Consider the following 25,437-nt stretch of genomic DNA (forward strand, 5'->3'; position numbering starts at 1 on the left):
TTTGTGGTGTGGTGAACTGGCTTAAACTCGAGTCAATAAGTTTTCCTAGTTTTTTTGTCCTAAAATTAGGTACCTCGGCTTATATTCTGGTCGGCTTATACTCGAGTATGTACGGTATATTTGAAAACTGAGAAAAAGAAATCTGAGATTCCTATATTGCAGGTGATTGGACTAGATGACTCTTGGGGTCCCTTCCAATTCTAAAAAAACAAAATAAAATGTTTGTATGAAATGAATAGATTCATCCAAATCTGTGGAATGTCCTTGCCTTTTGAAAATATGGGCATCCTTTGTGATGTAACATTCCAAGGCAGTTGGAATCTGCTTAGAATGAATAAGAGGCAGTGAGGTAGGAGAGAGAAGTGGAAAATTAGACTTTCCCATTGTTTATAGATTTTTATAAAAATGAGTCAAGGTTCATTAAGTATTTTAGACTCCATCAGTGCCCTCTTCTCTTCCCCCCCATCCAGCTGATTGCGGGGCTTCCAAACTGCTGCTATTTTGAGGTGAGATTGAATCACATTTCAAGCAATTTCAGGTTACATCTGGGTAGGGATGGGGCATTTGGAAATTTGGTTCTCATTTAAAGAAGAAGAAGAAGAAGAGTCTGGATTTGATATCTCGCTTTATCACTACCCAAAGGACTCTCAAAGCAGCTACCATTCTCCTTTCCCTTCCTCCCCCACAACAAACACTCTGTGAGGTGAGTGGGGCTGAGAGACTTCAGAGAAGTGTGACTGGCCCAAGGTCACCCAGCAGCTGCATGTAGAGGAGCGGAGACGCAAACCCGGTTCACCAGATTACGAGTCTACCGCTCCTAACCACTACACCACACTGGCTCTCTTAAAGATGAGTCTTCTCCATTCACATTTTCTGCAACAATATGCGAAACAAAACACAGCCATTCACACACTTCCCTGAATTTTGATGTACAGCTCCAGTCAAGTACCATCTACAAAAATGCACGTAAGGAGGTAAATTGTGTATTATAATGCATAGTTTAGTGAAAAAAATAACATATAAAAACCCCCTCATAAACGGATGTGGAATCATTAAGGTCTTAAGATTGGGAAAGTGAGAAATGGAGGAGCAAATTTTGACAGATTTACCTGCCAGTTAAATCAGATAAATTAAAATAGTCCTCTTACCACTGGCATGATTTTTATCTAAGATCGCAAGCCTATGCACAGCTCCTTGAGCGTAAGCCCCACTGAATTCAATGGGACTTACATCTGAGTAAACATGCCTGGGATTGGGCTGCAAGGATCACTGATGAGACCTCCCCAAGCACAACCAGAAATCTTTCAGTGGCCTGTAGTCACAATTCTCCTTCTTGTCAAACCCTTTCCCTCTGACAGATCTCCTTTGTAGCCAGAAGATGATGGAGGCAGAGAATAGCTGGCAGGTTGCCAATCCTTCCTCAAAGACAAAAGGTTTGGCATCCTCTCTAGCAACAGTGGCAACCCTAATCCTTGCCTTACTTTGCAAAGGTAAGAGCCATTTGCAGAAATAAAGAGGAAGAAAATCACTAATTCCTTTGTCTTTTTATGATTTGTCCAAGTCCTTATGCCCCCCCAGTCACCCATCATTATCTTATTTCCTGTCCGCTATTGTTGCCATTACCACCTCTCCCCTGTCCCTTCTGACGTGAAATTGACAAGGTGAGGAAATGCCTTGATATTTTTTTTTAACCAATGTTCCTGTCCACTGGATCGCTGGTGTCCACTTAGACTGGTAAGGATGAAGACAAGAGAGTCAACAGCAAACGCAGCCAGAGCCAATGACTGACAGAGTCAACTGATTCTAGATTTGTCTCCATCCTTGCCGAAGCCTACAAGTGGCTCCACAGAGTTGGAGGAGGAGGTTCTGTGGAAGAAGGTAGGCAAGTAGGGGCTCAATGAAGACAGATTGAGGATGGTGGGGTTGTGCAGTGGTTTGGAGCAGATAGCTGGGGCAAGGGATTCAGAGGCAGGGAGTGTAAAGGTAAAGGTAAAAGGACCCCTGACCATTAGGTCCAGTCGTGACCAACTCTGGGGTTGCGGTGCTCATCTCGCTTTTTTGGCCGAGGGAGCCGGCGTACAGCTTCCGGGTCATGTGTCCAGCATGACTAAGCCACTTCTGGCGAGCCAGAGCAGCACACGGAAACACCGTTTACCTTCCCACCGGAGCGGTACCTATTTATCTACTTGCACTTTGACGTGCTTTCGAACTGCTAGGTTGGCAGGAGCAGGGACTGAGCAACAGCAGCTCACCACATAGCGGGGATTCAAACCACCGACTTTCTGATCCTCTTAAAGCCTCTTAAATGGCAAGAAGCAGAAATCAAGCGTGCTAAGAGAAGTCGTTCAGCATCCTGGACAGTTCCAAGGACAGTGATTAATAATCAGGGATAGCCAGTATAGTACTCTGAGGATTATTTTTGCAGATTTTATTCAAGTTTTATGCAAGTGTCTTTCTTTGCCCTTTCTCAGGGGCAGGCAAAACATTGGCTCTTTTGGGGAGGCAATGCTCAGGTGGCTACCCTAGAGGAGGAGGACACTGAGCTTGTTTTAACTGAACATTTCTAGATAACACTTAAATCTTTTTTATTTCCTCTCTGGCAGGCGTGCTGGCCCAGCACTTCGACTTTACCATCAAAGTGGCTGAAACTATCACTGTACAGAAAGGTTTCTGTGCCTATGTTACCTGCAAGTTTACTACACCTAGATGGTTAATGGGAAAGTCTGGGCCATTATATGTCTTTTGGCTTAAGGATGCAGATAAATCCCACAGCTGGATCTGGCCCGGATATTGGATCCCCGGTAAAATTGTCTGCACCAATAACGAAAATCAAAATCTTACCACGACCCATTTCAAGCTAACAGGAGATCCTAAGACTGGTGACTGCTCCTTCAGCATCAAGAATATGGGGCCAGAAGATGTGGGCTGGTACTACTTGCGAATTGAGAAAGGAGAAGGATTCAGCTTTCTTTCTTTCCGTAAACAAATTCATACTCAACCTCAGATTTTCTTGACAGGTAGGTGGCTCTCCTAGGAGTATTAAACATAGGATTTAGACGCAAAAGACTCTGAAGCACTTCAGGGTGATTTGAATGTTTCAAAATTGTGCCGACACTGCATTAGGACCTGTGCACTGTTAGTTTCCAGGATATCATGCAGTTCTTAACTCTGTGTGTGTGTGTGTGTGTGTGTGTGTGTGTGTGTGTGTGTGTAGGGGAAGAGGCCCATGAGAACGAAAGGATGACAACCTTGGTGGGAGTTAAGAGTGGCAAAATGTCTGTGACTGAGAAATCCCACCCTTAATCCAGGGCTCGTACATCCTACTCAATGCCCTGTGAATTTTCTTCTCTCTCCTTCCCGGTGAATCTCACTTCTTTAGATCTGACGAAGCCAAAGATTTTGAAGCCATCAGAGGCAGTCTGGCGTAAACCAGCCACTTTCAGATGTTTAATGCCAGGAGTGTGCCCAAGGAGTATACCCGAAGTCAACTGGAATGCCAATATAAAGAATCACGTCAAACATTTCTGGCATGCGACAGTGGGCAACTGGAGTAAGACATACGGAGCTGACATCACCTTTACGCCCTCCTTAGATGATGAGGGCAAAGTCCTCACCTGCAGCGTCACATACCGTTACTTGAAGAAAACAGTCCATCAATCCACCCGCGTTGCCTTTGGCTGTGAGTAGCTCTCTCTTTTCTTATCTATTTATCAAATTTTTTTTAATAGCAAAATTCTTTGTATAGTCATTTCTCTGAATCTTGTGGCTCCCCCTTCCCCATCCCTTTCATGGGTCCTAATAACAGTTTTTTTAAAACAACAACAACAACAACAACAACCATCTACATATCATTATATTCTCCATGATTTTCATTTCTCTAAATCATACATAAACCTCATTGCTTTACAAGTGATTCTTGAAGTCCAGCTAATGTCTGGATTTGCTTACAATGGTCTCTTAGGTAAATTATAAAATTTCCCCACTCTTTTTTAAAGTCCTTATCTTCTTGATTCCTCAGTCTCCCAGTCAGTTTTGTCATTTCGGCAAAGTCCAGCAGTTTGGCTTGCCATTCTTCCTTAGTCGAGATTGCTGCTTCTTTCCATCTTTGAGTTAATAACATTCGTGCAGCTGCTGTCGTGTACATAAAAAGTCTTTTCTGATCTTTTGGAATCTCAGTACCTATAATTCCTAAAAACAAAGGCTACAGGTTTTTTTTTGTTTTGACAAAAGTTATTTTAAACATTTTTTTCAGTTCATTATATATCATTTCCCAAAATGATTTTGTTATCTTACATAACCACTGCATATGATAAAAGGTACCCTCTACGTTCCTTTTATATGCTGGCACCACACTTGCCCTCCACCACCCAACTGGCCTTTGTTCTGGCTCTACATCTGTGAGCAGAGCTGTCTGAACTAGAAGCCCCATCAATCTTTACTCCAAGCCAGTGGCAAGAGCCTACACCCCATGCCTGAAGATATGGACTACAGCTCCCATTTCTCCTAATGCTTGGCCAGGTCATTTTGGGATGCAGCTACCCCATTCCAGGTGTGACCTCTGCATAAGACAGAGTTTACTGCTGTGGCTCGCCTTCTGCATCCCATGCTCTGTCGTAGCTACGCCAGGTAAGTTAATTGCCCAGGATTGGATTAATTCACCCTGGCTATCCAAAATCTTTTCCCAGATCCCCCTGAGGCCACCACCACCATGGGGAGCACGGCGTGCCAGTACGAGAAGAAAGAATACTTATGCTTCTGTTCTATCCACTCCTGGCCTCCATCCAAGATTGAATGGCATGTGGACGGGAAGCTTGTAAATGAGACTATGAGATCAGGGGCCATGAAACTCTTCTCCTGGGTTGAGGGCAACACGGTTACCAGCACCCTGAGCTGGCCAGGAGACTTAGATGGCCAGGAAAAGTCTTTAATCACCTGCACCGGAGCAAATAAATATGGGGAGGTCACAATCAACGTCCCCTCTGAGCTCAACGTGACAAGTACCGGTAAGCATGCCTTCCCACTTCATCTTTAAGTCTCATGCATGGTCTGATAACATTTACACATCTCCAGGAGAAAGCCCAAGGATTGCATATCATTTTTAATTGCGTTTATCTGAATGCAAATTTTTATATGCCAGCTTTCAGGATACAAATGCTTCCAAAGTTAACCCCACCCACAAAAGGAAACAATATCAATATATTTTAAAAGTTTTTGAGATCTCTGAGGCAGGGCAGTTGATGGCACAAAAGTTGTGTGTGAAGAGGGGGTGGTTCTGCTGGAGCAAGCTCTGAGATGGTCTTTGCTTATGTCCCATTGTGGCGATCACACAGGGTCCCTGGACGTTTCACCTTTTATTGATCCCTGTGCCACCACTTTATTTCTCGCTGCCTCCACCCAGGCCCTACCTGGTACAAATTGGAACATAAACTTTTGTTTATTTATTGCATATGGTTTCATAAACAGTATCGGTCAATTACATTCATGGGGTGCCTATCCAGACCTATAACTTCCGCTACCTGCTCTCACTCACTAAACCACCTCTCAGATATTTACTTGTCTTCCTAGCCCCTAACTATTCCTGACTCAGCCTATTTCGCTACACTAAATCAACCTACCCACAACTCTATCCCAATTCACTCCCACTCCAACCAACCACCCAACTCCCAACGGACTCCTCCCTTTGCCCCTCCAAGAGCTGGTTTTATAGTCCCTCTGACTCCACCCCCCCGGTCCTGATTGGGTAACCTGTTTAACTATTTCACCTCCGGCACTCTCATATGTTAACGTCACACCCATCCTCTCCTGGGATTCTTCTGACAGGATCCTGTGGAGGGGAAGGGAAAGAGCAGCTGGAGCAGGACCCACATTTATTCCATAGAGTTGGAAGGGACCCTGAGGATCATCTAGTCCAACCCCCTGCAATGCAGGAATATGGAGCTGTCCCTTATGGGGATTGAACCTGCAACCTTGGCGTGGTCAGCACCATGCTCTAAGCAACTGAGCTATCTTCACCTTTCTCCTGGGATTCTTCCCACAGGGCAGTTGATGGTGGGTGGCTCCATTTGGGAGGAAGTGTCCAGCAGCAGCAGGTAGATGGTCTCTTGCCTGCCCCTTTCTCCTGGGAACCTTTCCAGAAGACCGTTGGTCATAGGCAAGGAAAATCTATGGAGTTGGCTCTGAGGGAGTCTAAATCTGCCCCTCTCCCCCCCCAGGCATGCATCTAGACTATTCAGCCCACGCAAGAGACACTTTATACAAAAAATAAATAATAAATAAGTCACTCTTAAAGGATGCCGCCCTCTTCACAATCCTGATATCGCCTTATAGCAGACCTTCTGAAGGCACTTGCTAAAAGTGGGGAAAGCCAAAAAGGGAAATTGGGTGGTGGGGCCAAAGTAAACAAGGAGTCAGGGCTACAATTTCCCTTTTGCTTCCAGTGATCACCTTGACATAACGATGCCTTCAGTTAATCAACCACGCAATCATTGTGGACTGACACACTCCCTCTGGCACTCTTTACATGAGTGAAGTTGCTTGCTGAGATGTGCCGATTTCCTTAAAAGCTGCCTTTCAACAGAAACAGAAGCGCTGGATGAGACAGGCAGTGCTGAAGCTGGTTGCAAAGTTTCAGGTTGACAGAGGAAGCGATGAGATCACATTGGGTGCTTCAGGTTCTGTACTAAGTTCCCTATGCCAATGATGCGCATAGTCACAGGCAAAAGTGGCTGAGGCAACCACAATAATTTTCTTTGTATACACACACCCACACCCACCCACACACACACACCACTCTCCAGGGCCATATTATGACAGTTCAGCCAGGCAAAAGCAGAGCAAGGCCTGGTGAGAGTTGTGATCTGATGAGCATCCAAAAGGCTAGAAAGAGAAGCTCTGAGCCTAAGGTTCCCCACTCCTGTTTGAGTTGCTTTTTGTTCTTGTGTTTGATGCTGATTTTAGCTGGGGTCTGAGTTTCTTTATTTTTGCCTGGCCTTTTTCTTTTATTTTCGAGGGATTTTATTCTGGTTTTCATGTGGGTGTTATTTTGCAATTCCTTGTTTACGCCAACTGCCCAGAAAACTCGGCCAGGTGTCTGATATAGAAATGTAATAAAATGTCGCCATCATTATCCAAGGTGCAGTGACCAAATCACCACAGAATGAGAAGACGAAGCTGAGCAGTGGGATAATTTCTGGGATCGTTTTCGGGGTCATTACTGCACTTGCCATTTCAGGGGGCATCCTTTACTCCTTCTTAGGTGAGTAATATATTCTGGAGATTCTGGGGTTGTGTTCTTTCCCCAGAGATCAGATAGAGGTGGTGTTTAACCATTACTATATCATCATCATCACTGATAACATTTGATAGTCTATACTCAAAAGCGATCAAGATGAAATGTAAACAGCAAAAACGACAATTACAAACCAGAAAACTGAAAACAGTGTGCCATAGAAAACACCTAAAATGCTTCTCCAGTAATGTAATAAGATGCACAAGTTCTACCTACCCCACTAAAAGATTAGCTCCACCACATGACTGACTCTAGCTGCGATTGTTTTTGTTTCTAACATTGTTGTGGCCCACCCTGGGAGCAGCGGCGGAGCAAGCTGATAGAGCACCTGGGGCGGCGTGCCCTGCCCTGAGTTGAGGCAGGATGCTCCGTCGGGCCTCCAAGGAGTCTGCCTGCCTCCTCCCACTCAGCCGCCCTACAGCTGGGGGAGGCAGCAGGTGGACCGTTTGGGGCAGTATGGAGCCTGCGGCACCCAAGCCACCGCGTCACTCCCAGGAGAGACGCATAGCTCAGGCATGCTGCAGGCTTGTGGGGAGTGCCGCCTGGCATTTTGTCACCCCCCCCAGTGGTGACACATGGGGAGGACCACCCCCACTGCACCCCCCTTCCTCCGCCCCTGCCTGGGAGCTTATGGTGAAGGGTGCATGTAGTTTAAATCTATTAAAGTTATTGTCATTGCTAATAACCACACAGTTCACTGTAACTCCCAAACTGAATAAAAAAGGTACGGTGTTACCTCGGGTTAAGAACTTAATTCGTTCTGGAGGTCCGTTCTTAACCTGAAACTGTTCTTAACCTGAGACACTACTTTAGCTAATGGGGCCTCCCACTGCTGCTGCACAATTCTGTTCTCATCCTGAAGCAAAGGTCTTAACCAGAGGTACAATTTCTGGGTTAGCGGAGTCTGTAACCTGAAGCATCTGTAACCTGAAGTGTCTGTAACCCGAGGTACCACTGTATTAGCGTGGAACCTTAACATGGTGGTGGTGGTGGTGCCAAGCATGTTTCTCTGGGGAGAGCATTCCACAGGTGACAGAGGGGCACCACTGAAAAAGGCAACTTCTTGGGTAAGGAAGATGGATGAAACCAGTAAGGTCTCCCCATATGGGGAGAGGTGGTCATTGAGGTAATGGTTAGAGTTTTGGATTACTACCTGGGAGAGCAGGTATACTACCTGGGAGAGCAGGTGTGTATCTGAAGAAGTGTGCATGCACACGAAAGCTCATACCAAGAACTAACTTAGTTGGTCTTTAAGGTGCTACTGAAAGGATTTTTTTTTTTTGACTATGGCAGACCAACACGGCTACCTACCTGTAACTGGGAGAGCAGGGTTAGAATTCCCACTCAGCCATGAAGCTGAGTGTCCTCAGACCAGGCACCATCTCTTAGCCAAACCTACCTCGCTGGATTTTTGTGGAGATGAAATGGGGGTGAGGATGAGGAGGAAAACCATGTACACCACCTTAAGATTCTTGGAAGATAAAGGTGGTATATAAATGTAATAATAAATAAATACTTTTTTATTTTTTATACCTTGCTCATCTGCCTGGGTTTCTCCAGCCACTCTGGGCGGCTCCCAACAGAATATATTAAAAACACAATAAAATATCAAACATTAAAAACTTCCCTAAACAGGGCTGCCTTCAGATGTTTTCTAAAAGTCTATTTCTTTGACATCTGATGGGAGGGCTTTCCACAGGCGGACGCCACCACCAAGAAGGCCCTCTGCCTGGTTCCCTGTAACTTCGCTTCTTGCAATGAGGGACCCTCCAGAAGGCCCTCGGAGCTGGACTTCAGGGTCTGGGCTGAAAGATGGGGGTGGATATGCTCCTTCAGGTATACCGGGTCGAGGCTGTTTAGGGCTTTAAAGGTTAGCACCAACACTTTGAATTATGTTCGGAAATGTACTGGGAGCCAATGTAGGTCTTTCAGGACTGGTGTTATATGGTCTTGGTGGCCGCCCCCAGTCACCAGTCTAGCTGCCGCATTCTGGATTAGTTGTAGTGGTCACCTTCAAAGGTAGCCGCACGTAGAGCTCATTGCAGTAGTCCAAGCAGTAGTCCAAATAAATAAAAATATTGCAGGCCTGAGCTACATAAGGCTTTATAGGTCAAAACCAGCACTGTGAGCATGGAAACTAAGTGGTAGCCAGTGTAACAACAACAACAACAACAACAACAACAACAACAACAACAACAACTTTTATACCGGCCTATACCCGCAGGTCTCAGTGTGGTTCAAATTATAAAATCACAATATTAAAGCACAAAATACATAATAAAAACAAGAATAACCCAATTGAGACACATAGATACATGACTCTTAAGAGGCGCACAATAACTAAAAACACAGGGTCTCTTTAAAACTGCTCCTGGTGCCCCGTAGCTCCTAAGATAGAACAGGAGACAAAAATAGAATAAAGGAGCTGAGACTAAGATTGGGCCTGAGCATTTAGAATGGTTCTAATTCTCATTATTCTCCTCCTTCCAGCGTTCCGTCGGCGAGTAACCAACGTACCAGTGAAATGACTTCAGTTTTTACAGTGCATGTTGATATTTTCCATTCAATACAAGTGAGGGTCATATAAGATGAATCAAGCATGACATGCTGCATATGATTTCATGTTTGCATCCCCCCAACGATGCACAGTTTAGATTATATGATGGAGCTGACAGAGGGTAGAGTACCTTCCACTGTAGACGTAAATCAAAAGCAAAATCCATTTTTGGCTGCTGGAACCAAAGGACTGAAGGGAGAGGAAACCAAGAATGGATTGTTTACCAGCAGAGGGTGTCTCAGAGGAAACCTGCACCTGGCTTCTTAAATGGGTAGAGAGGCAGGGCACAGCAGTTTTTCAGTTTTACTGTCAGGAGGGAATGCCACTCCACATAAATACAGAGGTATTTTTCCTCACTACTTAAAATGGCTCTCAGTCTCAGTTCTGTAAGTCCTGTTTCTTTATTTAAAGGTGAGTAGGGAAAGTTGAAAAGCACAGTCCTGCTAAAAATCTCAGTCTGTGTTTTAATTAATATATTTTTGTATTGTTTAAATTCTATCATAATTTAATCACTTTTAAACTATTGCTCTTTTCTATGTTTTCTTTATCAGCGTCCTTTTAATCTGTGTAAGCCACCTTGAGTCCCAATCTTGGAAAAAGGCAGGATATAAATAGAATCATAGAGTTGTAGAGTTGGAAGGGACCCTAAGGGTCATCTAGTCCAACCCCCTGCAATGCAGGAATCTTAGCTAAAGCATCTATGACAGATGACCATCCAACCTCTACTTAAAAACCTCCAAGGAAGGAGAGTCCACAACCTCTTGAGGGAGTCTGCTCCACTCTCGAAAAGCTCTTACTGTCAGACAGTTCTTCCTGATGTTTACTCACAATTGCCTTTCTTGTAACTTGAAGCGAATGGTTTGTGGCCTACCTTCAGGAGCAGGAAAAAAATAAGCTTGCTCCATCCTCCTTGTGTCAGCCCATTAGATATTTGAAAATGGCTATCATATCTTCTCCTTTTCAGGCCAAACACATCCAGCTCCTTCAACCGTTCTTCATAAGGTTTGGTTTCCAGACCCTTTGACTATCTTGGCTGCCCTCCTCTGCACACATTCCAACTTGTCAATATCCTTCTTAAATTGTGGCACTCACAACTTGACACTGGACTCTAGGTGTGGTCTGACCAAAGCAGAATAAAGCTGGAGCTTGCAGGATATAAAGGATATATTATTAAGTGCTGCCACTAGGCTAGGGGCAGCAACGATTGTCAAAATAGAGGGAGAAAATGCAAGGCCACCACCATGGAAATACAGTAACTGTGCAAGGTTCGTGAACTGAATTTCACTCTACCATGCATTTGTTAAAAGGGATAAAGATTGACTCGCAGTTTGCATGTCAATTTCTCCAGTTCTGCATAGTTCATCAATTTCTCTCGCTACTGTTCTTTTGTCGGGGTTTCCTCATTCTTCCATCCTTGTGCTATCAAGACTCTTGCCGCTGATGTAGCATACATAAATAAGTTCTTTCTTTTCCTTGGCAGGTCTTCTCCTACAATCCCTAACAAAAATGCTTCTGGTTTTTCTTTTTATATAAATGTCATTTTAAACATTTTCTTCAACTCATTATATCAAGCAGAGGCTTGGCAACCATATGTCAGGAGTGCTCTGATGGTGTTTCCTGCTTGGCAGGGGGTTGGACTCGATGGCCCTTGTGGTCTCTTCCAACTCTATGATTCTATGATTCTATATATCATTTCCCAATTTTTTAAAATTTCTCTGCATTCCCACCACATATGGTAAAAGGTCCCTTCCTTTTCTTTACATTTCCAAGACAAGGACAACTGTGGTTTTTAAGAAGAATGGGAGCCTTTTACAAATTATTTAAAAAGACAACAAAATAAACTGGACTCCTTGGCAGGTTTTGAATAAACATACACAAATTTATTGAGGGTTAACATAGTAGACAGATAATATAAGGATGTATACAATTTTACATTATGCAGAAGTTAACATGGGTTGAGAAATCAGAGAGAGGAGCTGAGGGAAGTCTTAGGGGGGATGGGGGGAAATAATGAAGATGATTTGTTTTGATAATTTGTTATGTTGAAATTGTTAATATATTTTTTTAAAAAAAGGGATAAAGATTGAGACCCTCCCAACAGTCATTGGTGGGGTGGCAGTGCTTACCTGACTTCTAGCATTGGAATTTCTGAGGTTTACTGGAAGGGAGAAAGGTGAGAAAGTGGTACAGTTATCATGGAGCAAATTTACATGCAGGAGAGCTATACTGACAGTGGGGAAATGTTTCAGCTTCAATACCCAGGAGGTGTCATTAGATTTAAAATTAAGACTAATACAATAGAAAATAATATGTAGTTTATTGGACTCCTTTACGGTTGTATAACAATGGGTTAGCTAAGATAGCTCAGCATTGGAGATGTGGCAAGGACAATGCCTCTTTGAAACATACCGTAGATTCCAGTGTATTAGGCGACTGGGCGTATTAGACGACCCCCCAAATTGGCAGCTTCAGTTTGAAGGTTCGTCTTATAAGCCCAGTCGCCTAATACGCTGGGCAGCTCCGCGCCAGGAGAAAGCCGCCCGGCGCGGAGCGGAGCCTGCCGCCCGCTATTGCTGCTTCGGAGCTGCTGCAGTAGCAACAGCGGGCGGGCTCCGCTCTGCGCTGCCCATACCCGGTGTATAAGATGACCCCCGACATTTTAACCTCTTTTCTGGGGTTAAAAAGTCATCTTATACACCAGAATCTACCGTATGTTTGTACAATGTTCTGTACTTAAGTTCTGGGAGAAAGTGCTGGATGGACTGTGCAACTATGACTGTACAGGAAAAAGTTAAATCTTTCAGCGGAGAAAATTTTATTGAACAATATACCTGCAGTGTGGAAATTATCAATGGGACAATGGAAATGGAGTTTCTGTGCCCTAATGGTGGCCAAGAGATTGATATTGAGGAACTGGAAAAATAAAGCCATGGTGCCCTTCAATCAATGGACTGATTATATGACATCACACACAATTTATGAACTGTCTGCTTACAGTATGGATAAATACGATAATATTTGGAATGAGTTTATACAAAATGTAGTAGGCTATTAACATTTACATAAACATTAGGACATTAACACTATACCAATAAATATAAGAATATATGGGAATACTGTATATTGTTTTCCCCTCATTCCTTCTTTTTTCTGTATTGCTTTGTTTCTTTTAATTGAAATCACCTTAATATTATATATGCAGGAGACCTGTATTGGCTCTACAGGTGTAATCGCACTGCACTGATTTCGTGGTACTGCCTTCAGATACTGAGAGCTCAGGTCATTGCAACTGCCCTGTCCCAACAACTACAACGGGATCCTCCACCCACTGGGGTCCATTGAAAGCCCACCCTTCACCAAATAGTTCCAAGGCCTGTTACACAGTTAAAATAAGCCCAATATATGCAAAAAAATCCCAAAAGGAAACCACAAAGCCCCTTACCTTGTAGCAAGTGGATCAGCTCCCTCAGGTCCTCAGCTTCTGACTGTAGCTACGATCTGACAGGACTCTGCTGGAACAAGACCAGTTTCGTTCAGGCACAATAAATATAAGCAGAAGTGAGAAAAGGGAAAGAAAAAAAAAACAGCCAGCTTCTCTAAAATGCGGGGCAGAGAAAGGCCAAATGGAAGACCATGGTGTGTGTGTGGGTGTGTGGGTGTGGGTGTGTATGTGTACACACCCACACACCATTTCAAGCAGCCATATAGAGTGAACGCAGGTGGCGCTGTGGTCTAAACCACTGAGCCACTTGGGCTTGCCGATCAGAAGGTCAGCGGTTCGAATCCCCGCGACGGGGTGAGCTCCCGTTGCTCTGTCCCAGCCCCTGTCAACCTAGCAGTTCAAAAGCACGCCAGTACAAGTAGATAAATAGGTACTACTGTGACGGTAAGGTAAACGGCATTTCTGGGCACTCTGGTTTCCATCACGGTGTCCCATTGTGCCAGAAGTGGTTTAGTCATGTTGGCCACATGACCCAGAAAGCTGTCTGTGGACAAACATCGGCTCTCTTGGCCAGAAAAGCAAGATGAGCACAGCAACCCCATAGTCGCCTTTGACTGGACTTAACCGTCCAGGGGTCCTTTACCTTTTACACACACACACACACACACACACACACACACACACACACACACTGTGTTTTTATGGGGGGATGCAGGGTTATGCATACCCCTAAACATTTTGTGAATCTAAGTTTGGCTTCACTGAGGGGCACTATTTCAATATAAGTAGGAAAATGAGAGTACCCCTAAACATTTTTTTTAAAAGAAAAAAGCAGTGTGTGTGTGTGTGTGTGTGTGTTGAAATTCAACCAGTGACTCTTGCCTCATCACTGCCTTTTCATCTCCACCATAAAAAGCTGTGATTGATTGATTGATTTCTGTCTGTGGTTTTCTGCTTGCTTCTTTATAGGCTCAGCAATGCATTAAAGCAGAAAATATTGCATGCATAGTGTCATCAAATCATCAGAGCATATGAAGAGAGCTGCTGGATCAGGCCATCTAGTCCAGCACTCCCTTCTTACAGTGGCCAACCACAAGCAGGACCCGACTTCAACAGCATTTCCCCCACTTGTGACTCCCGGATATTCAGAGGCCGAAAACGGATATAGAATGTAGTCAACATGAGGCGTAGCTGTCAATTGCTTTCTCTAATACTACATACTTGAGACATACTGGATGTCTAAAGACATCCAACTTGTTGGTCAACACTGCTTGTTGTCTTTTGAAGATGCATCAGAATTTACCGCAGAAAAACTTCTCATCCTGCCCATGAGTCTGCAATGATGTGTTTCAACAAATGAATTAACACTGCCAATTCCTGCTAAGTCCTGGCCAAATCCCAGATACCTCCTTGTTTATACTACAAGCCTATGTTAGGATCAAATGCAGTGCAACCAATTTGGTTGAATCCCCAAATTCTGAACCTTACTGGATTCAATTTGGAGGGTTCCCGTCCAATCCTGAGCTCGAAACACTCTCTAAGAAAGCCAGGTAGCCAGCAACGGGTTGCTGATTTGCAAAACACCACCATAAAAGGAGAGAGACCAGGTGGGAAGTGGGAGAAGGAGAGCTGGACTTTTTACTCTCTCAATATTAGATAGAGTTTTGTGGTATTTGCTTAGTTTTTCCTTTGTTTTTCCTTTACAGCAGTACCCGCGTGACAGCTTCCCAATCATTTCCCAATCAGTCTAGTTAGCAATGTCATTTCCCTGATCTCTCCCTGCCCCCTGCCTACTGCATTTTGGCCTTAGATGATGATGATGTTGATGATGATGATGATGATGATGATTTAGTTTTGCATTTTATTTACAATTCTATTCTGACTTATGTGTCTTGCCTTTGTTAGTGCTTTGTCATGTGTGTGTAAATGCATCAGGAAGTCTTGCACAGACTCACACAGCCCATTAGATTATGCACAGGAAAAGCCAGCGAACGATCACCATACAAATACTGTGCACCTAAACCACAAAGCTTGGTTTTGTTTTTTAAAATCTTCATGGAACAGACCAGACAGGTGCGCAAGAACTGGCAGGATTTAGCGCTCAAGCAACTGCACGGTCTCTTTGTCCCTCTCTCTTACATTTTGAAAAAAGCAATCTTTAAAGTTGTCTAGCACAAAAACCTCTGGACTGACCTGTATGATATTTGGCAGGCTTAAACCCTTCTTGAGGGCTACCATATATCCAAATTTTATCCAGGTAAGAAAAGAAAAAGGGCAAATGGATGTGGCAGTGCAAAGGAATGGAACTACAAAAGATGTGGGTTTCTGGATTTCAGTTTGGATTCTGTGTCCAAATCAGGTTGGATCAGGTACGAATCAATCTAATCAGGCAGGTCCAGGGGGCTTTCCGTCCTCAGATGTTTCGGGACTCTGACTCCCATCATCTTCCCAACCAGTGGCTGGGGATTATGGGAAATGGAGTCCTACAACTTCTGGGGACCTAACACTGAAGAACTCTGCTCTAGCCCATAAAGTGGAACCTCGTGTTACGGACCGGATCCGTTTCGGAGGCCCGTCTGCAACACGAAACTGATGCGAGCTGAAGTGCCGCGTTTGTGCACACATGCGGCGCAATTTAGCTCTTCTGCGCATGCGCAAGCAGCAAAACCCGGAAGTAACCCATTCTGGTACTTCCGGGTTGCTGTGGGACACAACACAAAAACATGCTTGGCAGGGGGTTGGACTCGATGGCCCTTGTGGTCTCTTCCAACTCTATAATTCTATGATTCTATGTAACCTGAAGTGGACGCAACATGAGGTATGACTGTATAATAGACAAGAGTTTTGCACAATTACTATTGTTACATGCCATTACAATCTCCAAGCAGTGAGAGATTCTGGGGGTTCTAAGTGCTTCTCCAGGGTTTGGTTTCCTTGGAATGAAGGTCAGTAGAGATTGTGGTGCCATTAGGACAGGCATAGGCAAACTCGGCCCTCCAGATGTTTTGGGACTACAACTCCCATCATCCCTAACCACTGGTCCTGTTAGCTAGGGATGATGGGAGTTGTAGTCCCAAAACATCTGGAGGGCCGAGTTTGCCTATGCCTGCTTTAGGATATACAGTTTCTATATTCACATATATACAACCTGAGCATAGGATTTCTGGGAAACTCAAAAGGCGGAGAAGGACATTGGATCATTTGTATTTCCTCCGGTGGATCTCCATGAGCTTTCTTTCTACTTTGGTTCCTGCTGGCTTTCCCGCTTCCCTTCTTCATCATAATGGGCTTCTATTTCTGGATGGGTTGGGACATGAAAAAGAAAAAGTTAGTGAGGAATGGAAAACCTTACAGAGTCCTGGTAGTTGCTGTGGTGTCATTCTTCATCTGTTATCTCCCTTGCCATCGCTATGAAGTTTCCAAGTTGCTCAAGGGGATGCCTGAAGTTGTGAAAGTGGTTGTTTTTTTTTACTAATTACTGCCCTTGGAGTTTGTTGCAACATCCATTTTGCCCCCATTCTTTATCTCTTTGCTGGGGAGAATATTCCAGCGGTTCTTCATCATGTCTATTATTGATCTGCTGAGGGAAGATTTTGTGGAAGATCCCAAGATACATGGAGATAACAACCGCACTGGTGAGAGCGAGCAACAGCAAGAGACCAACAGCAAGAGCAGATTCAATTGAAGGTGATCTGCCATCTCCCTGTAGAACAGCAAAAGGGGAATCTGTGGCCTTCCATGTGTTGTTGGATTCCAACTCCCATCAGCTCTAGCCATCATGGCCAGTTGTCATGGATTACGGGGGTTGTAATCCAACAACATATGGAGTTCTACAGGTTCTCCATCCTGGATGTAGCATCTATCCTGGGCTGTATATATACAGCAATATGTAAAAGGACCGGAAGAATCAGAAATCAGGAAGACCAAAATTTTAATGAGGAATGGGGAAAAATTTTAATTTATCTTAAAAACCATTGTAAACAGCTAAAATCATTAGTAAAATTGGAATAACACATGTAGCTTAATGGTGGATTTTTGACACAATGGAGATGTAAAAGGTTTGGATTATCATATAAGATGCAGGAGGAAATGATTAACAATAGGACCCACAAAGGGGAGGAGGGAAGTCCAGGAGTTTCTTTGGAATCTTGTTTTTATGTTGTATGTTGGATATGTGATTGTAAAAATTTGATCTGAAAAACCAAATAAATAACACACACACACACACACACACACGGAGAGAGAGAGCACGCAATATATTTCCTACAGTTTATGCAAACTTTTTTCCTTACGATCTCCTACAGGGCCATATCGTTGGAGGACTTTATTTATTGAGCAAGAATTGTATCGTGTTTAAATCAAAAAGCAGTTTCCATATAACATTAATAAGAAAATACCACAGGGAGGGGGAATCAGACCTAAAAACAAGCAGGCACAATAAAAAATTATCACAACATAGAAGTTCACTTTCCAGCAATTTAGTATACTTGTTATGATCAGCATTTCAGTATACGCTCTGCCCATATTAAGGTATTTTTATTCAATCTAGGTTTATTTTAGACGAAAACCATTATTAGTGCTGTGTGTAGTCATTGTTTATATCTCTTTTTAGATGGACCTCTGATTCTTCACTATCAGTACTTACTTCTCCCACCCTTCCTCCCCTGTTCGCTAATCTCCATCAACAAACCACTTGCCTTTGGGCGGTGGCCATCCTGCATGTTTACAGCCCCATGGTATTTCCCAACCTTAATCCACAGAACTTGTGCAGAGGCCACCATGTTAGCCTGTGGCAGGCTTGCAGCAAAAACTGCAAAGAGCTTTGTAAAGCCCGTTGGTGGTTCTTGGCTTGTTCAGTCCCAGTTTCCAGCTGACATATACTTCCGGGGCCCACCAGAGAGTCCCAAGAACATAAGATGGGCCTGCTGGAGCAGGCTGATGGCCCATCTAGTCCCGCATCCTGTTCTCACAGTGGGCAAATCTCACAGTGAGAGCCAGTGTGGTGTAGTGGTTAAGAGCGGTGGACTCATAATCTGGCGAACCGGGTTCGCTTCCCCACTCCTCCACATGCAGCTGCTGGGTGACCTTGGGCCAGTCACACTTCTCTGAAGTCTCTCAGCCCCACTCACCTCACAGAGTGTTTGTTATGGGGGAGGAAAGGAAAGGAGAATGTTAGCCGCTTTGAGATTCCTTCGGGTAGTGATAAAGCGGGATATCAAATCCAAACTCTTCTTCTTCAAATGGATGCTTGTGGGAAACCTGCAAGCAGGATTTGAACACAAGAACATCCAATCCTGCTGTGGTTCCCAGCTACTGGGATTCAGATGCATTACTGCCTCCAACTGTGGAGGGAGAGGATAGCCATCATGGCTAGTAGCCCTCTCCTCCATGGATTTGTCTAATTTGGCTTTATAGTCATCCAAAATATGACGACCAGTACTGCCTTCTATGGGGGTGAGTGTTAGTTTCTGTTTTACCACTGAGCAGCTGCTTGGAGTCACAGGACTCTGTTTACATTCCAGAGACAGTCCAGGCTATTGGGAGACTAGAGACAGATGTGACGTTACTGGTTTCCTGTTTCCTTTGTTCCTTTGTTCCGGTTGCTCTCTGCTTTCTTTCTTTTTTAATAAAATATTTATTAAAGGTTTTAAGCAATTCAAACAATACACCAGAGTTAAAACAAAAAAAAGGATAAAACAAAAAAGCATAGAAAACATACAAAAATACAAGTAAGAAATACATAAAAAAGCACAAAAAAGAAAATAGTTCATTTTCATAAGTATTATTTCCATAACCCTCTTTCATGACTTCCTCACGTCTCCTTTGTCTGTGTTCCTAGTTACAAAATCATGTCCCGCAATACTTCACCTTCTCTCAAAATTTGTTTCAAATTGTACATTTCAACAATTATGTCTCCAACTTTTACCTTTTGTTATCAAGTATTCAAAATATTTAAACTTGACATAATATTATTCAAATTTCATCCTTGTTCTTATAGTTCAGTTATTTTCATACTCCTTTCCACTAGGTTACTAATGCCATGTTGTTTTTATATCCTGCATCATTTTAACATTCATACAGTTTACAATGCTTTTGCAAATAGTCCTTAAATTTTTTCCAGTCCTCTTCCACTGTCTCTTCTCCCAGGTCTCGGATTCTGCCGGTCATTTCTGCCAATTCCATGTAGTCTATCAGTTGCATCTGCCATTCTTCCAGAGTGGGCAAATCTTGAGTCTTCCAATACTTTGCGATGAGTATTCTTGCTGCTGTTGTCGCATACATAAAAAAAGTTCGGTCCTTCTTTAACACCATCTGGCCGACAATGCCCAAAAGGAAGGCCTCTGGTTTCTTAGGGAAGATATATTTAAATACCTTTTTTAACTCATTATAGATCATTTCCCAGAAAGCCTTAACCTTTGGGCATGTCCACCAAAGGTGAAAGAATGTTCCTTCAGTTTCCTTACATTTCCAACATTTATTGTCTGGCAAGTGATATATTTTTACAAGCTTGACTGGGGTCATGTACCACCTATATATCATTTTCATAATATTTTCTTTCAAGGCATTACATGCCGTGAACTTCACACCGGTGGTCCATAACCATTCCCAGTCAGCAAACATAATATTATAGCCAATGTCTTGCGCCCATTTTATCATTGCTGATTTAACCGTTTCATCCTGAGTGTTCCATTTTAACAGCAAGCTATACATTTTTGAAAGCTCTTTAGTTTTTGGTTCTAGCAGTTCTGTTTCTAATTTCGATTTTTCCACCTGGAAGCCTGTTTTTTTGTCCAAATTAAAAGCCTCCCTGATCTGAGCATAATGTAGCCAGTCTCACACTTTATCCTTTAATTTCTCAAAACTCTGTAATCTCCATGTGTCTCCATCTTTTTCTACTATTTCCCAATATTTTGGCCAGTTGGCCTCCATATTGAGTCTTTTCTGAGCCTTAGCTTCCATTGGTGACAACCACCTTGGGGTCTTATTTTCTAACAAATCTTTGTATCTTGTCCAGACATTGAACACTGCCTTCCTGACAATATGGTTCTTGAAAGCTTTATGGGCTTTAACCTTGTCGTACCACAGATATGCATGCCACCCAAATACATTGTTGAACCCTTCCAAATCCAAAACGTCAGTGTTCTCCAGAAGTAGCCAATCTTTCAACCAGCAGAAAGCTGCTGATTCATAATACAATTTCATGTCTGGCAGGGCAAACCCCCCTCTTTCTTTTGCATCAGTTAATATTTTAAATTTTATTCTGGGCTTTTTGCCCTGCCAGACAAACCTGGAGATATCTCTTTGCCACTTCTTGAAACACGGTTGCTCTCTGCTTTCATAGAGGCAGGATGTGTTTTTTGTCTGCATAGTTAGGATAATAAAACTCTTTGCAATGTAGCCCAAACCTCTCGTCTCTTTCCTGTGCTGGAAACTCTGCTGAATGGAACATGCCTTGGAGCCTCATCAAAGGCTCAGGTCGTTAAACATGCCGGGAGGCGATTCCAAAGGACTCGGGGGAAGAAAATCAGCTTGGCTGAGCGGAGATTCCGACAGTGAGTTCCATAACCAAACTATTCACTGATTCCTCACACTTCTCCTTTAATGTGGCATTCAGATAGTCACAGTGAAAGCCATAACCCAGTGAAAGAGCACAGGCTCTGAGTGCAGAATGCACCATCTCCAAGTAGAGAAGGGAGGGACCCCTCTCTGAACGCCTGGAATGTCAGTGTAGGCAGACCTAGATCATTTACTTATTTATAATTTACTTATGAACTGCAAATGCCTAGAAATGGAGGGGGGAATGGGGACATGTCTGGTGATGTTCATTGTTGTGTCATTCTACAGCCCCCGTTATGAATGATGTAGTTGAATATCAAGTTGAAAAGTGTGGCGGGTTCTTATCCAAGAGATGTTTGCAGATGATGCAGACTTGACAGCGCACTCCGAAGAAGCCCTACTCATCAACCATTTTGCCCAAGCCTGCAGGGAGTTTTCATATAATTTAACAGAAAAACACACCAGATGGAGAGGAATTTCATTCCTCACAATTTACAGGCTTCTCCATTCACAGTGCTCCTCCTAACTGGCCTTCCATATTTCAGTGATGGGCAGGATTGTGTCTCAATCATAATGTTTCCTCCACTAACTAGAATTTCCCCATATTGCAATCCATGCAGAATCACATTATGTTCACTCTTTGCAGTTCAGCTCCTAGTGGTTGGTGGGTTTCCCCCCACAATCCAAATGGGCTGACAGTGTCTCTGTTTTCACAGAATATTATCAGAAGAAAGCACATGGCTGTTCCTTGAAGTCAGAGGATTGAAGGAGTTCATTCAGGAAACTAAGCATGACGCAATGCTAGTAGTTACAGAGAATTCATTTTTAAGATAAATCGGTGCTTCATATTTCACAACTTAAAGACATTGCACCCTACAATGCCTTTATCATTTCATCTTTGAAAGCAGAACAGGACAGCAGAAAGCTTTGAGGACCAGCCTTTTTAGAACAGCGGATTGATGCGTCAGGTGAGTGAGGCATACTCAGCAGATAGCAAAGTTTGTGGAGTGTTTGTGTGAACTTTTCTGCCTGTCCAGCACACTTCCACGGTGCAATAAATCTGCTTCCAGGCAGCTCTCCTAGACTCTGTTCCCAACTTGAGATGCAGAAAAGTGGAAGAGAGGACACCAGTGTTGCAGGTAATATGAGGGTCTGTTGGCTAGAGATCTGAATTGCAGATGATTTAGCATTCTAGGATTTCATCCCGGGGGGGGGGGGAGAAACTTTGCTACAGGGATGGGAAACCCATGGCCCTCCAGATGTTGTGGGATGTTGTGAGATCCCGGCTCCCTCCATCAGGCCCAACCAGTATGACCAGTGCAATGTCATACTGCTTTAAATAGCCATGGCTCCCCTCAAAGCATCCTGAGAAATGTTTGCTTAAGGTTGCTGAGAGTTGTTAGGAAAGCTCCCCTATATATGTAGGAGCAGGGCTCTTCAGGCCCCCTGTGGACCTCCAGGCATCTCTATGGGGCCCTTGGAACTTTCCCCACACCTACTTCACACCTCAGGTATTTTTGCCTGGCTGGAATGTGTCCTTGAACTTTGCCGCCCTTTCGTCTCCTTTGGATGGAAGGGCAGGATATAAGACCTCTTGCCTGCCTGTAAGGAGCATAGTGAAAGGTGTGTGAGTGTGTGTGCTTACTGCACAAAAGTATAATTAGCAGCTGTTTTTCCACACACTTGTGCCTTTGGCCCTGGCCACCACTCACATGGGTCTTGGAAAGTTGCCCAGAAGGGAATGCAGTCCTGAGGCTGAAAAGATTCCCACACCTCTGGTTTAAGGTGTCTTGAGACTATTGGTTGGTTCTAAAGAGCATCAAAATTACTATCTTATTTTGAGCTTAGAATGTGAAGTCCATTAGCTTAGAAGTGCAGTGGAACCAACTGTTTCTCCGGATATCTCCATGTTATGGCTTGGTCTCTCCCACAAATGTGAGACGACTCTGGCTGTTAATTATTTCAGATTTATTGTTAAAACAACAAACTAGGACAGAGCCCAGACTGAGCTCCTCCCCCTTCCCCAGCATAGAAGCCCCCACCTTCTCTTCTGGTATCTTTCACGCGTCTCAGCCACTTTTGAGATCTTACGAGATTTGGGAGAGAATGTTTTCTGCATTCCAACATCTGGCTCACTATCAGAGCTCTCACACAGCTGTCTGTCCCTCTGGCCCTGTTTTCCCCCCTCCCCTTTGCTCAGAGATTACAGCTGCTCTCCCCCTCCTCTCTGCTTTCTGCTGCTAACTGTTCTCTCCCTGTCAGCATCTGAGCTTCGCTGACACCCCAGAAGTTCTCAGCCTCTTTGCATCTTATATTCTTTTCTTTCTTACATTTCTTCTTCCCTTCATCTGCCTCTCTTCCCCATCTTCTTCCAGGATCTCATGGAAAAAGACAACATGGCCAGACCAACAGAAATGAACCTCAGCCAAGCTGGCCCAACAGATGAACCTCCCCTGAGTTGGGGCCTTGCTAGCATCATCTTGGTATCCTTCCTGGTGGGCGCAGCCATGAATGGGCACATCTTCTGGTTACTTTGTGTGAAGATGAAGAGGACAGTGAATACCATCTGGTTCCTCCACCTCACTCTGTCCTACTTGGTTTCTTGTTCCTGTCTGCCTTTTTTTGTTGTCCAGGATGTCCTCAATTTCCACTGGGTCTTTGGCCCATTCTTGTGCAGGGCGGTCAACTTCTGCATCTCTGTAGGTATGCTCACCCCAGTCTTTTTGCTCACCATCATCAGCCTGGACCGCTACTTGATAACCTGCCATCCGGTTTGGTCCCGACGGAACCGCACAAAACCCCGAGCAAGGAGAGTGCTTGCAGGAGTATGGACTCTTTCCGTGGTCATGTCCATTCCCTATCTGGTTTCCTATGTGATTCAAAGTGACAAAAAAGAGGTTTGCGTGAAAAATTTTGCTTTCTTTATTGCCGAGGATAAGGACAAAGCAGAGGCTCTGCACTACAAAATTGATTTGGCAGTCTTTGTGGTTCGGCTTCTGCTCACCTTCTTGTTCCCCTTCTTCATCATTGTGGGCTGCTATCATTGGATGTGTCAGGAAATAAAGAAGAAAAAACTGGCGAGGAGGGCTGGGAAGCCTTTCCAAGTCCTTGTGGTCTCTGTGGCATGCTTCTTCATCTTCAGGCTTCCCTTCTACCTCTATTATGCTCTCTCGCTGTTTCATAAAGACCAGAGAACAGCAGTAGAAGTCCTGCGGATCATTTTCAGCATTAGCCTCTGTTTGAATATCTGCCTCACCCCAATTCTCTATCTCTTCGTTGGGGAGAAATTCAAGCAGGTTTTCAGGACATCCACTGTTGTTTTGCTAAAGAAAGGTTTCATCATGCCGATAGAGGATACAAATGCTGGCAAAGAGTCCGGCCACATGAATGATGGCAGCAGCATGCAGATGATGCCAGTTCAATGGAATAATCTAGCATCTCCTTGAAGAAGCTGCCATAGGGAGAAAAGCAGCCGTTTCTATGAACAGTTATAAACCCGCCTCATTAATTACAATCGATTAGGAGTAGCAGTGAGGTGCCCTCCCTCTAGATATTGTTGGGTTGAAGGACTGAAAGGAGCTGGAACTCAGCAATAGCAACTTGGACGCACCATGTTGGCTGCCGATAAAAAATGTGGTTGTCAATACACACTATTGCCCATACAGGCTAAGGCTGAAGGGCACTGCAGAGCAGCGACATCTTGAGGTTACAGACGTTGACTGTATATTAAAGATGTGGGTGTCGATTCAGAAAACGCCTGTGCTTTGCTTTCCCATTTATTCAACAAAGGTAAATAAGCTCCAGTTGTTACACTGGGGTATTCCTGCTTTACACATATGTAGATTTTGTTGGCAGAGTAGCTAATTTGCAGCTAGGAAGCCCAATCCCGTGCAGGACTGACTGTTTTCTTGAATTTAAAGTAATGTCCAAACACTCGTCAAGATATTCAAAAGCTTTTACTTGGAGAACATATAGCTAAATAAGAATATCTGAAAAAATATCTGAAAAAATAAAAAAATTCCTTCCAGTAGCACCTTAAAGACCAACTAAGTTAGTTCTTGGTATGAGCTTTCGTGTGCATGCACACTTCTTCAGATACACATAAGAATATGTGTATATAAGAATATCTGCAAAGTATTTACATTTACCGTATTGGCCTGAATATAAACCACACTCTCCCCCCCCCCCAATTCTGACTGTGAAAAGTTAAAGTGTGACTTATATTTGGAGCAGAGTGCTGGCACAGACTTGGGGAGCAGGGTGCTAAGCGCCCCCCGCCCCCCCTTTCCAGTACAGTGGTACCTTGGTGTTATGTACTGAGTTGAATAGGATCCAAACTGCAGCAGTCTGATTGGTCCTAGAACAATAGGATCCAAAATGCAGTAGTCTGATTGGTCCTAGAACAATAGGATTCAGAATGCAGCAGTCTGATTGGTCCTAGAACAATGCAGCAGTATGATTGGTTGGCAGGAACCACCCAATCCTGCTCCAGATAGAAGTGAATCCACAACCTGATTGGCTTACAGTAGAATTCCGGAATTAGCCAATCATGTGCAGCCCATTGTGTAAATAATGTATATAAAGCAGATACTG

At 43.9% G+C, this 25,437-nt stretch overlaps 2 protein-coding genes across 6 annotated transcripts; both read left to right on the forward strand.

Annotated features, from left to right (window-relative positions):
- Positions 1 to 327: 327 nt before the first annotated feature.
- On the forward strand, positions 328 to 10,211 carry LOC308590109 (sialic acid-binding Ig-like lectin 14). 2 transcript variants are annotated; one of them, XM_081199797.1, is made up of 7 exons: positions 328 to 349; positions 1,359 to 1,490; positions 2,604 to 3,017; positions 3,380 to 3,679; positions 4,686 to 5,003; positions 7,133 to 7,255; positions 9,779 to 10,211. In XM_081199797.1, exons 2-7 carry the CDS (start codon positions 1,379 to 1,381, stop codon positions 9,814 to 9,816), a joined length of 1,305 nt encoding a protein of 434 aa, XP_081055923.1. In that variant the 5' UTR covers positions 328 to 349; positions 1,359 to 1,378; the 3' UTR covers positions 9,817 to 10,211. The 2 variants fall into 2 exon arrangements, with proteins under 2 accessions (XP_081055923.1, XP_081055922.1); XM_081199796.1 differs by having other exon boundaries at positions 330 to 506.
- Positions 10,212 to 16,396: 6,185 nt separating this feature from the next.
- Positions 16,397 to 24,652, forward strand: LOC308590120 (putative G-protein coupled receptor 33). 4 transcript variants are annotated; one of them, XM_081199832.1, is made up of 4 exons: positions 16,397 to 16,974; positions 21,561 to 21,632; positions 21,753 to 21,812; positions 23,220 to 24,652. In XM_081199832.1, exons 3-4 carry the CDS (start codon positions 21,804 to 21,806, stop codon positions 24,288 to 24,290), a joined length of 1,080 nt encoding a protein of 359 aa, XP_081055958.1. In that variant the 5' UTR covers positions 16,397 to 16,974; positions 21,561 to 21,632; positions 21,753 to 21,803; the 3' UTR covers positions 24,291 to 24,652. The 4 variants fall into 4 exon arrangements, with proteins under 4 accessions (XP_081055958.1, XP_081055956.1, XP_081055957.1 ...); XM_081199830.1 differs by having other exon boundaries at positions 16,398 to 16,974; positions 21,561 to 21,812; XM_081199831.1 differs by lacking the exon at positions 16,397 to 16,974 and having other exon boundaries at positions 20,661 to 21,632.
- The last annotated feature ends 785 nt before the right edge of the window (positions 24,653 to 25,437 follow it).

This window comes from Podarcis bocagei (assembly GCF_964188305.1).
Source record: "Podarcis bocagei genome assembly, chromosome: 7".
NCBI classification, from domain to species: Eukaryota; Metazoa; Chordata; class Lepidosauria; order Squamata; family Lacertidae; genus Podarcis; species Podarcis bocagei.

What these genes read in the sequence shown, in the direction of transcription:
- LOC308590109 (XM_081199797.1), top strand. Translation starts at nt 1,379, where the DNA reads ATGATGGAGGCAGAGAATAGCTGGCAGGTTGCCAATCCTTCCTCAAAG. An exon ending in CCTTGCCTTACTTTGCAAAG is followed by an intron (nt 1,491 to 2,603) that starts GTAAGAGCCATT and finishes CCTCTCTGGCAG; the next exon opens with GCGTGCTGGCCCAGCACTTC. An exon ending in CACCCGCGTTGCCTTTGGCT is followed by an intron (nt 3,680 to 4,685) that starts GTGAGTAGCTCT and finishes ATCTTTTCCCAG; the next exon opens with ATCCCCCTGAGGCCACCACC.